General features: G+C 40.1%; 1 protein-coding gene across 7 annotated transcripts in view; it reads left to right on the plus strand.

The window, feature by feature from the left end:
* LOC144082310 (PH and SEC7 domain-containing protein 2-like) overlaps window positions 1-13,644 on the plus strand; it is a 33,574-nt gene that overhangs the window by 6,713 nt on the left and 13,217 nt on the right. For 6 of the 7 annotated variants that reach the window (XR_013303220.1, XM_077609362.1, XM_077609363.1 and 3 more), the window contains 2 exons: window positions 311-851; window positions 1,922-2,674. Coding sequence is in view for 6 of the 7 variants with exons in the window: in XM_077609362.1 (XP_077465488.1) it covers window positions 391-851; window positions 1,922-2,674 (1,214 nt within the window). In the remaining variant the exon portion in view is untranslated. Of the gene's footprint in view, window positions 1-310; window positions 852-1,921; window positions 2,675-10,695; window positions 10,958-13,644 lie in introns of those variants that run through there. The other variant, XM_077609367.1, reaches the window with a different exon arrangement.

Raw genomic sequence — 13,644 nt, forward strand, 5'->3', positions numbered from 1 at the left:
CAACCTTGACTGGGTACACAGAGAGACAAACGAGCACGTGCCCTCACAATGACACCACCACCAGCAGGAATTGAGCCCACGCCTCCCCGCACCAAAGTCAGGCCAGTGAACCTCTACACCACGAGGTAGCTGAAGCTGGGAAGTTTGCAGTGTTTTCTGCCGTGCAATCAGAGGTCGCTTGTTTGCTCCAATTCTGTAATCACCAGCCTGACAATGAAAAAAAAAGTTCAAGGACTGTCCACAATAGGTTCCTTATATTAGTAATCTCTCTGCTGCTTTTAATGTACTTCTCTCACTATTTTTTTTCCAGAGAATCCCGCCCATTTGCCAATCTCTCTGGTTCTCCACCCTGACCAGAGTGAACAACTGCACCCTGTCGTGAGGAGCAACATGACCCAGGAGGGGCAGGCTTTGCCCTCACCCACCCCATCGGAAAACACAACAGAACCTGTCTCAACTACCAACGACCTGCCCGCAGAGGCTCTGAATCGGGGAGAGCAAGACAACCCGAGCGAAGAGGGGAAGAAAGACATAGAGGAGAGGAAAGAAGAAGAGAAAGGAGAGGAGGATACACGGTGTCATGCTGACGGGGGGGCAGACATAAAGAGGGCGGGAGGAGGAGGTGATTTGGATGAGAGTGCTGATGTTCACGATCAACAGACAGACAGAGGGGAGGAGGAAGAGTGCGATGCGTCAAACGGACATGAGTGCAGGAAGGATGAGGTGAGCTCAACAGGAGAGGAGAAAACACACGCTGCAGATGAGATGAAAGAAGACCAAGAGGGTGGAAGTAATGAAGAGATGCAACCGTACACAGAGGACGAAGCAACTGGGCTCCAGCAAGCTGGACGGTTAGTTTCACAGCTCATCACTTTTAGCGGAAGATTACTCTGTCACTATCTCGATGTGTAGATGTTAACTCGAGATCTCTAAGATGGATGACAGCGGATGAAAATATGATTTGCAGTTCCTTTAATGTGCATCACTCGGGTCAACTCAGGCTTAGTGCATGGAAATCGCCACAAAATTGAATCTGTTTTTGGCAGAGGATCCACTTGTACCGAGCATCACATAAGCTCTTTATCAACCCTTTTATCAGGTTTAATATCCTTAAACAGGCTCATATAGTACTCTGGGTAGTATCATTTTTACAAGCGGGGGAAAAAATGTTTACTGTTTCGATTTGTATTACATTTTGCTATAGAAGTACAAACCAATGACATCAAAGCTCATAAAAAGTCATCAAAGTTAAAATGCAATGCATGTCTACCAGTAACAAACTCGTTCCAAATCGAAACAGAGCCACATGATTGGACAGCTATCAGCGTCAATGCCACTCAGAGTTACATTTCATTGATTGGCTTTTTTATTTTTTATTTATAACTAAATGTGAGTATTGTAATTAAGCTAACTGGATTTCATGAGCATACATGCGGAGCATTTTTATCATTGAAAGTGATTTTTTAAATGTAATTTTATTTAAAAAAACGCAAAATACTTCAAGTATATGAATAGAAAGAAACATAATGGGATAAGAGTACAAATGTACTTTTCAAGTACTTCATTAAGCTGTTTCTTAAATTTTCATTCAAGCCAAATTCAACAGTGACTGTGAAACGAACGACCCAGTCCGTCTTATGATTAAAGCCAGGGGTGGGCAAACTATTCCACAAATGGCCGCAGTGGGTGCGGGTTTTCTTTCCAACCCATAAAAAGGACACCTTTTTGCCAATCTGGTGTCGTATAAGTGCAATCAGTGGATTGAAGTCAGGTGCTTCTTGTTTTGTACAGAAATCTCATTGGTCAAAGTGCCTGTGCTGGATCGGTTGGAACAAAAATCTGAACACACAGCGGCCCTCAAGGACCAGTTTGTCCACCCCTGATTAAAGCACAAGCAAAATATATTTACCTCTTTCTACAGGTTAACAAACGGCATGAACGGGACTGAAGACGACGAAGTTCCTGAAGTGGACTACGAAGGCCATGAAATCAGGCCTCACATTCACTTGGACACTTTTAGCTCTGACTTTGAAACCACTGTGGAACAGGCTGACACAGAAGTAGAGGAAGAGGAGGAGGAAGATGTGCCTAATAAAGGAGCTGGAAGGAGAAACCAGGACAGTTTCAGCTCGGCGTTTGAGCAGGTTGTCGAGCAGGTGCGAGCGGAAGGCGAGGACGAACAGGAGACGGCTGTGGAAGAAGAGCGACAGAAAGGTCAGCTGGACAACAAGGATGGATTCAGCTCCACGTTTGAGCGCATTGTGGAGTCTGCCCTGCTGAGAGGCGGGACCTGTTACAGCAGTTTGGACTCTCTGGATGTGCTGTCGCTCACCGACGAGACTGACAGCTGCGTCAGCTTTGAAGCTCCACTGACGCCGCTCATCCAACAGAGGGCTCTCTTACAGGGCCCCGAGCCCCTGGAGCTGGAGCTGGCAACGGTTGAAGAGCAGGATGGGGCTGAGGCCGGACCAGATGCCCCGGCCGCTGATCCCGATGACGGGGGTGGAGCCGGGGCTGGGGCAGGTGTAGAAGCAAGCCCACTGAGGACCACCATACCCGGGAGCAGGTCGGAGTTTGTTCTCAGTCAGCCTGGACGTTGGGCCATCCCCAATGGATACCATAGCGACTCCCAGGAAGCCCTGGAGGATTGTGGAGCCATGCACAACTCGCTTAGGTAAGGTCTTACATTTCACAGTTTGCGTTTCACCTTTTATACTCCTCTTATATACCTAAATAACAGTCAACAACACCAAACATTATTTAATATATCTACCTCTTAGAGTTTTAGTCCAAATTCAGCATATCTGGGACACATAATAATAAGAGTCGATAAATGTATTAACCCCCACCCAGATTATATTATAGTAAATAATAATAGTAATAAAGGCATATATTATTTGAGTGAATACAAGATAAAAAACTAATAAAAATTATAAAAACATCAATCTATATACATTGGCCGCTCGATTATGCAATGTAATAAACCATATATCATGGATATGTTATTATTCATTCATTCATTTAATTTCTGAACCGGTTATCCTCACGCGGGGGATGCTGGATCCTATACCAGTTAAGTACTGGCACAAAACTATAAGAACACAAAGCTTCAATTTACTAATTATATAGCAAGAGGAAGAAGAAATCTAATGTGTCTTGCCACCTTTTACAGGGATGTGATGGCAGATGTCCATTTGCAAAAAAAAAACCTTGTGAGGTTAAGCGTTATGGAAAATGAATGAATTATTAAAGCATGATGCAGATCTTGCAGTATACTTTGTTGCAACCTTGCCTGAACCAGTAGGTGGCGAGAGGTTGGTAATTGAGGAGAAATTGGTTTCTGTTATTTGGTTTTTCTCAAATGTAAATTTATGGAATGTGAAGTCAACATATAAGCAAAAACCAGGCTATTTTGACTGAGAGCACACTCGACTGAAAAATAAATGTGAAATCACAGTCATTGGAATTAATTTAACTTCAAAACTGAAATGAATTAAATAGAAATGAGGCTGTAATTTGTTCTCCTTAGTTTTACAGGGAACATATCTACTGACAACTCATCTATCAGTCTAAAATGATGATGTTTTACTCTGACGTTGAGTCAGTAGAAGATGTTTCTACGGCTTGAATTCGGAGGGTTGGCAGCGAAAGAACACTTGTTCATGTAGCCCTAAAAAGCCAATGAATATTTATAGTGACTTTAATTAAGTAAAATGTACTGACATGTCAAAGTAAATTGATACTAAGGTTGAAAATCTGGAAATAATAATGAGCCTGATTAGTTTAAATGTAAATGACTGGGATTCATGAAAATTCATGAAGGATTTTTTTCCCCTTTAGTGATACAAGTTTTAGATTTCGTGATGACAAAAATTTAGCCCCAAAGCAGAGATTCAATAACGCAAAAGCCTTTTTTTTTTTTTTTTAGAAAAAAACTTTACTAAAGAAACACAGAATTGCAAACTTTCCATCACAACCCTTTTTAATGGACTTAATTTGAAAATTTCAGTTTCCAAGACTTCTAAGGCAAATATCCAAGGACAAGATGTTAGTCCAGGGGTGGGCAAACCGGTCCTCGAGGGCCGCTGTGGGTGCTGGTTTTTGTTCCAACCGATACAGCAAAGACACTTTGACCAATGAGAGTTCTGTAGAAAATAAGAAGCACCTGACTGCAATGCAATCCACTGATTGCACTTGTAGGACACCAGATTGGTGAAAAGGTGTCCTCTTTATGGGTTGGAATGAAAACCCGCACCCACTGCGGCCCTTTATGGAACAGTTTGCCCACCCCTGTGTTAGTCACTTCACCTCTGCTAAGCAGTCATGTTGCTTTGACACATAAGAATCGATTCTGATCCATACAATGCGGAGCCCCGAAGACCGGGTTAAACAAAAATACAAACGAGTACCTTTTAATCGTTCGAACCATGGCTAAAGAACACAAATGAGCGCTACTGAAGGGGGGAGGTTTTAATAGAAACCATATGGGGAGAGCCATGAAACCTGAACTATGGCAGCAATTCTATTTGGTTTGTTAGCACACACTGGTCCCCCCCTGGCCCACTACTGTTTCTCCAGTTCCAAAACGACAGGAATGCCATATAGATGGGAGACCTTTGACATGATCTCATCTGCTAACTGTTGGGATTTGTTTTATAGGCTCTGCTGGTGCTTTCACAGCTCAGTAAGTTTTGATAAGATGATGTGGGTCCCCCCATCTACAGATGTTAGGCTTCAGGCACAGACTTGCTTCCTGACCAAAAGTGCCAGAATGAAAGAGCTATTGTTTATGCAATGACATCATCATCTTCAGCTTTCCTCTACCCAACAGGCTGGTCTACAGTTTGTGTGTGGGAGATGTTATTGCCCCACCACGCAAGCTGCCTTGCACATTTGACCAATTAATTTACGAGTGGATACATCTGGTGGGGTACTTTTCTTTCAAAGATGGTATCTATTTCACAATGGACCAGCTGTCAAGGTCCACTCAACGAAGATTTTCACATGTACATTTTGCCAGCTAATATAGTCAACTAAGTCTGTTGCTAATGATGGATGTTTCCAACTTTGATATATTTCTCGAGTTGTTCTTTTTTACTCAATTTCAAGACCTGGAGTGAACCCCTGATATCTTCTTTTATGACTCACAACAGCTGTTAAGCAGATGTAGGTCAAGGCAAACAGTTCCCCTGCAATGGAACTGCAAGTTATCCTCTTCTGTTCCAACCCGATCCTCACCATTGGATGTCAGTAGCACTGAAATGTAATCTTTCACTGCCAATTCTCCCAGTTCAAATGGATTGGACGTCTGTTACCTTTAACAGCAGCCAATGTTATGTTAATTAGTAAAAGTGGGACCAGATCCAAACGCATTTCCCGGCAGTTATAGTACTTAAAATTGCAAATGCAAGGTAAAAACACCATGGCAAACCTGTTCAAGAGTATGTTACGCCCCCAACCAACGGAGACTAAAACACAAATCTCACACCCCCAAACCAACCTAGACAAGCACCGTAAATCTCCTTCTTTCCTATATTAATTGTTCTTACCAGGCGCCTTGCAGTAAAGTAGACCACAGGCCTCAAGGGGATATATAAAACAGTGGAAAGCATTGCAGATGTTTTACACTGTGCATTTTCAACACATTGAAATACAAGGTGAAGGGAAAATTTCAAGTAAATCCCTCACATGTGTCAAAGTGGTGGCCCGGGGGGCCAAATCTGACCCACCGCATCATTTTGTGTGGCCCAGGAAAGTAAATCATGAGTGCCGACTTTCTGTTTTAGGATCAAATTAAAATGAAGAGTATAGATGTATATTAAATTTCCTGATTTTCCCCCTTTTAAATCAATAATTGTAATTTTTTAATCATTTTTTTCTGTTTTTAGTTCAAAAATCATTTTGTAAAATCTAAAATATATATAAAAAAGCTAAAATAAACATTGTTTTAGATCTATAAAAAAATGAATATTCAGGGCTTTTAATCCAGTTCTTTTAATCGATTTATAAAAAAAAAAATCAAAATATTATATCTAAAATGGTGAAATCAAGTTGATGTTAAAGCGGCCCGCGAACCAACCTGAGTCTGACACCCCTGCCTTACATCTTACATGTATGCTACTCTGAAACACTGCCCTCAGCAATCTATAGCACATAGTGTAATGTGTGTATTTAAATGTGGATTACCAATTTAAATGTGTACAGAATTTGTGACTGCGCATTTGCATGCAAGCACGCCTTTCGCTGGAAACATGCGGTTTGTGTATTCCTCCCCCTTGCGTTCAAGACTAGCAGATCTAAGCCCATGCAGAGAAGATAAAAGCCAAGCACATTTGATTCCATATCACAGAGGCAGCTCTGCTTTGAGAACTAATCTCTTGCACGTATGCTCGAATCATGCAGTGCATTTGCAAACAAATGTGAATAATGGCACAATTAAAGTAGTACCTCATATCGCTCATTGGGGCAAGTCGTTCTGTGTTTGCACACAAATCTTCATAATATTTCAGCACAACACTAGAGAAATTAAACCTTTACAATGTTTCTATAGTGTGGCAAACATATTCTGCAGATTATCCCTTCATGGGTTCTTAGTAATGTAGTGATATAGACACAGACACTGACAGGAATAGCTATGCACTCACGCACGGGCAATAATACATTCAAATTCTGCTGCATCCTCGCCACAGGCCCACACAGTCGCTGAATCATTTGAGCACTGACAGATTTATTCTGGTCTATATATAGCCGCACTCTGTGTGTTTCACACACGTCTGAGAGCCTCGCTGTAACAATAACAGGTTTAGTGGAGGTTGCTACTTCTACACACGCGTTTCTCTTTTTTTCTGTCTGACTTTGATGAGTCAGAATTGACGAGGCTTGCTTTTTAGCATTTTGAGATGTATTCAGAACAAAAGATACCTCCTCAAGTTTCAGGTTTAGCAGGATAGATTAGAGCACGTGTAAAACTCAACGCTTGGGGGCCAAAGAAGCCCGGCTACACAAAAGTAAATCATGACCGTTGACTGATAAAATAACATTTTATTTAAAATTTTGTAGTCATGGGGCGACCCGGCGGTTGAGTGGTTAGCGGGTCGGCCTCACAGTGGGGGTCCTGGGTTCAAATCCTGTGTGGAGTTTGCATGTTCTACCCAGGGATGCGTGGGTTTTCTCCGGGTACTTAGGTTTCCTCCCACATTCCAAAGACATGCATGGTAGGCCGATTGGACACTCTAAATTGCCCCTAGGTATGAGTGTGAGCGTAAATGGTTGTTTGTCTCCTTGTGCCCTGCGATTGGCTGGCCATCAATTCAGGGTGTCCCCCGCCTTTGGCCCGAAGTCAGCTGGGATAGGCTCCAGCACCCCCCGCAACCCTAGAAAATGAAATGATTTGAGATGAGATTCTGTAGTCCTCCATGCAATAATATGGACTGTAGAAATAAGAGAACACGGCCTTTTTTGCTTTAATGAAAAAACTAAGGTAAATGATTTTTTTTCAAACAGTAAAAAATGCACTTAAATTGTATTAAAAAATAAACTAAAACATGACACAATTTTTCCACATTTTGTGTTTTTCAAATTGAAAAATGTAAATACATTTATAAAAAAAAATAAAAAATTAACAAGATACTTGCCATTAAGAGACTCAACATGTGACTCTAAACAGGATATATGGTGTGGCAGAAAATGAAAGGATGTTAATCGGTGGTTTGTAATCGCTCCATTTTGGTACTTTAAAAGCGACTGTAATTCCTGGCTGAGGCACATTTAGTCTTTGTGTAATGAGCCTGAACAAATTTACCTGGATTGTTTTTGATAGACGCAATTTACTAAAGATTAGTAAACATGGAAATGAGTTTCAAATCTCAATCTCAGTTCAAATCCGATTCAAATGAATGGTTTGAATGCTAATGAGTGACTTGAAGACCGACTGTCAAAAAGGAGGCGAGAGTGAGCTATCCCAATGTGTTCTGTGAGTAATTTCAGCACATGCGCTGAATAGGCTATATCAAGGGTGTCAGACTTGGGTTGGTTCGCGGGCCGCTTTAACGTCAACTTGATTTCACGTGGGCCGGACCATTTTAGATATAATATTTAGATTTTTTAAAATAAATGGATTAAAAGAACTGGATTAAAAGCCCTGAATATTCCGTTTTTTATAGATCTAAAACAATGTTTATTTTAGCTTTTTTTTAAAATATATTTTTAGATTTTACAAAATGATTTTTGAACTAAAAACACAGAAAAAAATGATTAAAACATTACAATTATTGATTTAAAAGGGGGAAAATCAGGAAATGTAATATACATCTATACTCTTCATTTTAATTTGATCCTAAAACAGAAAGTCGGCACTCATGATTTACTTTCCCGGGCCACACAAAATGATGCGGCGGGCCAGATTTGGCCCCCGGGCCGCAACCTTGACACATGTGCATTAAGATATACAAAGAAGATGACTGTGACGTTTAATGTTGTGAAAACAATAGAAAATAATAATAAAGGTGAATATAATCACTATTGTCATTGGTATTTTTAGGGTGCTAAGATTTTATTTTGGGGTAGCTCAGACAATGTAAGAATTACAGTTGCATTTCGTCACATGATCAATATGCACAAGGTATTTTAGTTGAATCCCATCCATGATGTGGACTAAAATGGGGATATTGATGTTTTAATTGTGGTCTGGGCCTTTTTCTGGCTTGAAAATGTTTTCTAGTCACTTGAAAGATTGAGTGCTTTGACTAATGAAGCCCGAACTGTTGAGTGCATACATTAAGAAGCCGCTAAGTCATCTTCTGTTTATGCTGCTATGATATTACATCTGTGCTGCATCATGTTAATAATATAGTAGCAGTTATAGAAAAACTTGAGTAAATAACATAGGTTATCCATGAGTCATGGAACTCTTACCGACTGATCAAAGGGTATACTTCAAAAATGGACTTGGCGTTGGCACCGAGAGACGAGACTAATCATCCACAATCATAGACATGAAACCGATTGTTACCTTGTGCTAACATAATTTACCAATCCATCATTGTTGCATCTTCATTCTTATCTTCTGTTGTTGCTGACCTTCCAGCGGCTTTTCAGCCATCTGTTTCTTTTTTCCTTCTTTCCACTTAATCAAAAAGAGGAAGGGGGGGAGGCATGTAATGTTGTGTCAGCATGATGCCCTGTGATCTGGGGCCTTAAATAAATGCTGCTGCAGTAGTTTGACAGAAACGTTTTGTTATGTACTGGATTCAGATGACAAAATTGCCTAAATGGACTGGAATGTTGTCAATGGAAGGCAATGGGGTTAGCAGTGTGTGTTTGGGGGTGAGGGGGATATGCTGGCAGAGATATTTAACACTTAAAAACTATACACCTGAGGTATCAAACTCAGTTTGGTTCACGGGGCACATTAATGCCAACTAAATGTTATGGCTCAACTTTTGGAGAAGTAAAATCTGTCGAAGCACAACCTTGGTTTTCGCGTAATATTCTGAGATTTTATTAATATTGGGAGAAAAAGCCATAAAAGTATGAGACTAAGAACGGTACATTACTTATTTTTACATCACTTGAACCGGAAGTTGTCTGGAGTACACAGATATCAACTTTTGGTGACTTCAGGTCGGTGTGAAAAATTTGATTTTGGAATAATTTAGGGGTGTAATTTTCTTCCTGTTGAAAAATCTTTGATGAGAACGACTTTTTATTGTTAACATAGGCAACATCGTTTTAAATGAGAAGATTTTCAGCAGTTGGTAGTGTGCCTTAAGATTTTTTCTATGCAAAAAGTGTGCCACAGCTCAAAAAAGGTTTGGAAACCCAGCACTGTATTATAGAGCCGTGCATTTTTCATTCATTTTCTGAACTGCTTTATCCTCACAAGGGTCGCCGGGGGTACACCATGTATCGGTGGCCAGCCAAACAGACAACCATTCATGCTCACACTTTAGAGTGTCCAACAAGCCTACCATGCTTGTCTGTGGAATAAGGGAGGAAACATGAGTACCCAGGGGAAACCCACGCAGGCCCAGCGAGAACATGCAAACTCCACACAGGTAGACCGACTTGGATTTGAACCCAGGACCCCAGAACTGTGAGGCCAAGGCGCAAACCACTTACAACCGCATCTTGCATTATTTTGCATCACTCGAACCAGAAGTTGTTCACGGTCCGCAGACATGAACTTTTGGTGACATTAGGTCAGTGTGCAAAATTTGATTTTGGAATAATTTTGGAAGATTATGTTATTCCTGCTGATAAAACTCTGATGAGAATGACTTGTTAATATCGGTGACATAGTTTTAAATTAAAATATTTTAAAATGCTGCGATCAGCTGGCCACCAATTCAGGGTGTCCCTTGCCTCTGGCCCGGAGTCCGCTGGGATAGGCTCCAGCACCCCCCGCGACCCTAATGAGGATAAAGTGGTTCAGAAAATGAGATGAGATTTTAAGATAGTGGTGTCCCTTGAGATTTTTTTCAATGCAAAAAGTGTGCCGCAGCTCAAAAAAGGTTGGGAAACACTGCTTTAAACCGACATGAAATTAAGCAAAAGAAGTGTTCATAACTAACGAGGGGCCCCAGAGGAAGTTGGGGCCATTGCAGAAGAATCAACCCATGCATCAGGAAAAGTCTCTGCTCCGCCCCTACATCCTCTCTCAGACATACAAGAAACTTCTAGGAAAAAAAAATCCAAATTTATTCACCGCCCGTTGACAGTATGTCGGAATAACACGACTACGTATCATTCATAGGCTGTACTTATACGAGAGCGGACTTCCTTCCCCTTGACTGCGCTAACATTCGGAGTAGAATAGCCGAACGGACGCATACAGATGTGGGCGAGAGCCGGATGATGTGTCGGTCGGACATCGCGCCTTTCGCCAGTCATTTGCCAAATCTGAGACGATGTGGAAAGAGGAATATGATGCTCACTTTGATTTTTTGCTGCAACTCCTGTAAGTCCAAATCATTGATTACGAAATTTACCGGCGAATTTGCGACTTTCCAGCGTGGAAAAGTGTTCATATGAAGGGCGCGTTCACTAATGTTACAGAAAATGAACGAATGAATGCTTACTAATGTTACTGCTTTTTTTTTTAATTCTTGTTTTTAATGTGTATTTGTATAAATAATGGCCTATTATTAATCGCAGTTCGGCCGATACAGATGGCGTCACAGTATAGGAATGAAGTAATAAAAAGTGCAGTTTAATAAAAATACTTTTTTTTTCAAATTGGAAATTATTATATCATCTCACAAAATTCTGTAATTTATTGCTCTGAAATAGTTTCTTAAACCTATTCATCTATGTTATTTTTCACTGTGGTTATCTTCATGAACGTACTCTGACCAGTGGGTGGTCTCCAAATTACTAAATCAATATATGAACCAACTCTGCACACATAAGTATCTTTATTTGCTGAAACACCAGTTTAAAGCCAAATAGTACTTATTGCAACATTTTTTTTCTAGCTAACATATCTGAAATCCTTCAGTAAAATGTGCTCATACAATATAGGACTCATACACAAAAGCTTTTCTGCATGTTTTGATTTGTACTATGGTGACCCACAGTGGATTGATCAGTGAAAAATCCCAGAATTTCAAAATATTTCATTCCACTCATGCCACTGGGATCACTTATAGTCCCACTAATGCTTACACATACTGTAAAGTGTAACACATACCTTGGAGGCAGACACAATTTAGGTATTCGTGCACCACCAAAGAGATTAGGTGAGTCAGTGGCATGCACCATCATGTTCACTATGTCACCACCACTGACGCAATTAAACATTTGAATGCAACCTGGTGTCCTCACTGAGCAGGTATACAGTATAGCATCACTTTTTTTTGCTATTTTGTGTGGTATGTGGTATAGTATTATTATAAACAGAAGCTCTGGTTTGTTTGGCTATGTACTAGAGCTGGGCGATATGACAAAAATTGTTATCACGATAAAAAAATATATCAGTTGATATCAATCATTATCTCGATAACTACCACATCTTTTTGTCTCAACTTTGAAACTTCAAACTTCTGTGAATAAGTAATTAAATTAAAAAATGAAGGTAACGATGTTACTTTACTTTATAAGAAAAGAGAATATGAAGTATGATGGTTTTAAAAAGTAATTTTGCTGTTCTTTTCTGCAATAAAGATAAGACAACTCCCTGCTTACACTAAAGCACAGGTGTCAAAGTGGCGGCCCGGCGGCCAAATCTGTCCCGCCGCATCATTTTGTGCGGCCCGAGAAAGTAAATCATGAGTGCCGACGTTCTGTTTTAGGATCAAATTAAAATGAAGAGTATAGATGTATATTACATTTCCTGATTTTCCCCCTTTTAAATCAATATTTGTAATATTTGAATCATTTTTTTCTGTGATATTAGTTCAAAAATCATTTTGTAAAATGTAAAAATATATTTAAAAAAGCTAAAATAAACATTGTTTTAGATCTATAAAAAACTGAATATAAAGGGATTTTAATCCAGTTCATTTAATCCATTTATAAAAAAAATATCTAAATATTATATCTAAAATGGTCCGGCCCACATGAAATCGAGTTGACGTTAAAGCGGCCCACAAACCAACCCGAGTCTGACACCCTTGCACTAAAGAATAACATCTGCAGAAATTTCAACATGCCTCTTTATTTTTATAAATTTGCCTTCAAACCAAAAGTTGCTGTGCAATATGAAATCAATAAAATAATCAACTTGGTCTGGAACTAGCGTTTATCTCACAACAGTGCCCCCGTTCTCTGTGGTGGTCGGCTGGTGTAATTGCAGTTTAAAATTATGGAATTTGTATCAAAAGTTTTTAATATTATCGTTGACAAAAATTATTTCAGGATAATTATCGTCTTATCGCCCAGCTCTACTATGTACCCCTGCAAATACACGCATCCCCCTTAGCAGTACAGGAAGAAGGTTAATCAGATTCCCTCCGACCAAGTCCACTGGCTGCCCCTTAACTGTTCTAATGGTTTCACACTTCCGGATATAACAGCTGCCCACCCTGTCCCCAAGGATGAGACTAGACATCCTCCACTTCAAAGTAATTTTAGCAGATACAATCTATACTTTAAAAGAGAGTGGTGAAGGTCAATCTACGGTTGATGGATAAATGCCAACTTGGGATTTGTTTTGTTGAGCGCAGTGGCTCCAAGTGCTTCAAGGTCATGGGCTTTATGGAGAATAATTAACGTCTAATTGAATCAGTAAATAAAAGAAAACATAACACTGCATGTAGAAATATTGTCAAGGGCCTTGGATGGGGGCACAGCATAGAAAGGGGGGGAGAATGGAACCATTTTACTGTGGGTTTCTTCAGTGTCAATTTCTATTCACATGACAGTTTTTGTTTTCTTTGACGAGTTGCACAATTGAGCCTGGCAGCCTTCACGGAGAATTTGGATTCCACTGCGACCATGGTAACTGGCAAATCACAAATTGTAATGGGTTGTAATTTATTGAATTTGTGAGGGTAACACAATTGCGTTGATCTCATTATGCAAAAGAGAAAAAATCCTGATCCATGTGGTGGGAATGCTGACATGCCACACAGATGCACACCCTGAGGAAATGAACAAATGACATTTAGTGTGATGAAAGAAAATAGGAGCTTGAGTTTATGCTGA

This window comes from Stigmatopora argus, chromosome 9 (assembly GCF_051989625.1).
Source record: "Stigmatopora argus isolate UIUO_Sarg chromosome 9, RoL_Sarg_1.0, whole genome shotgun sequence".
Lineage (NCBI taxonomy): Eukaryota > Metazoa > Chordata > Actinopteri > Syngnathiformes > Syngnathidae > Stigmatopora > Stigmatopora argus.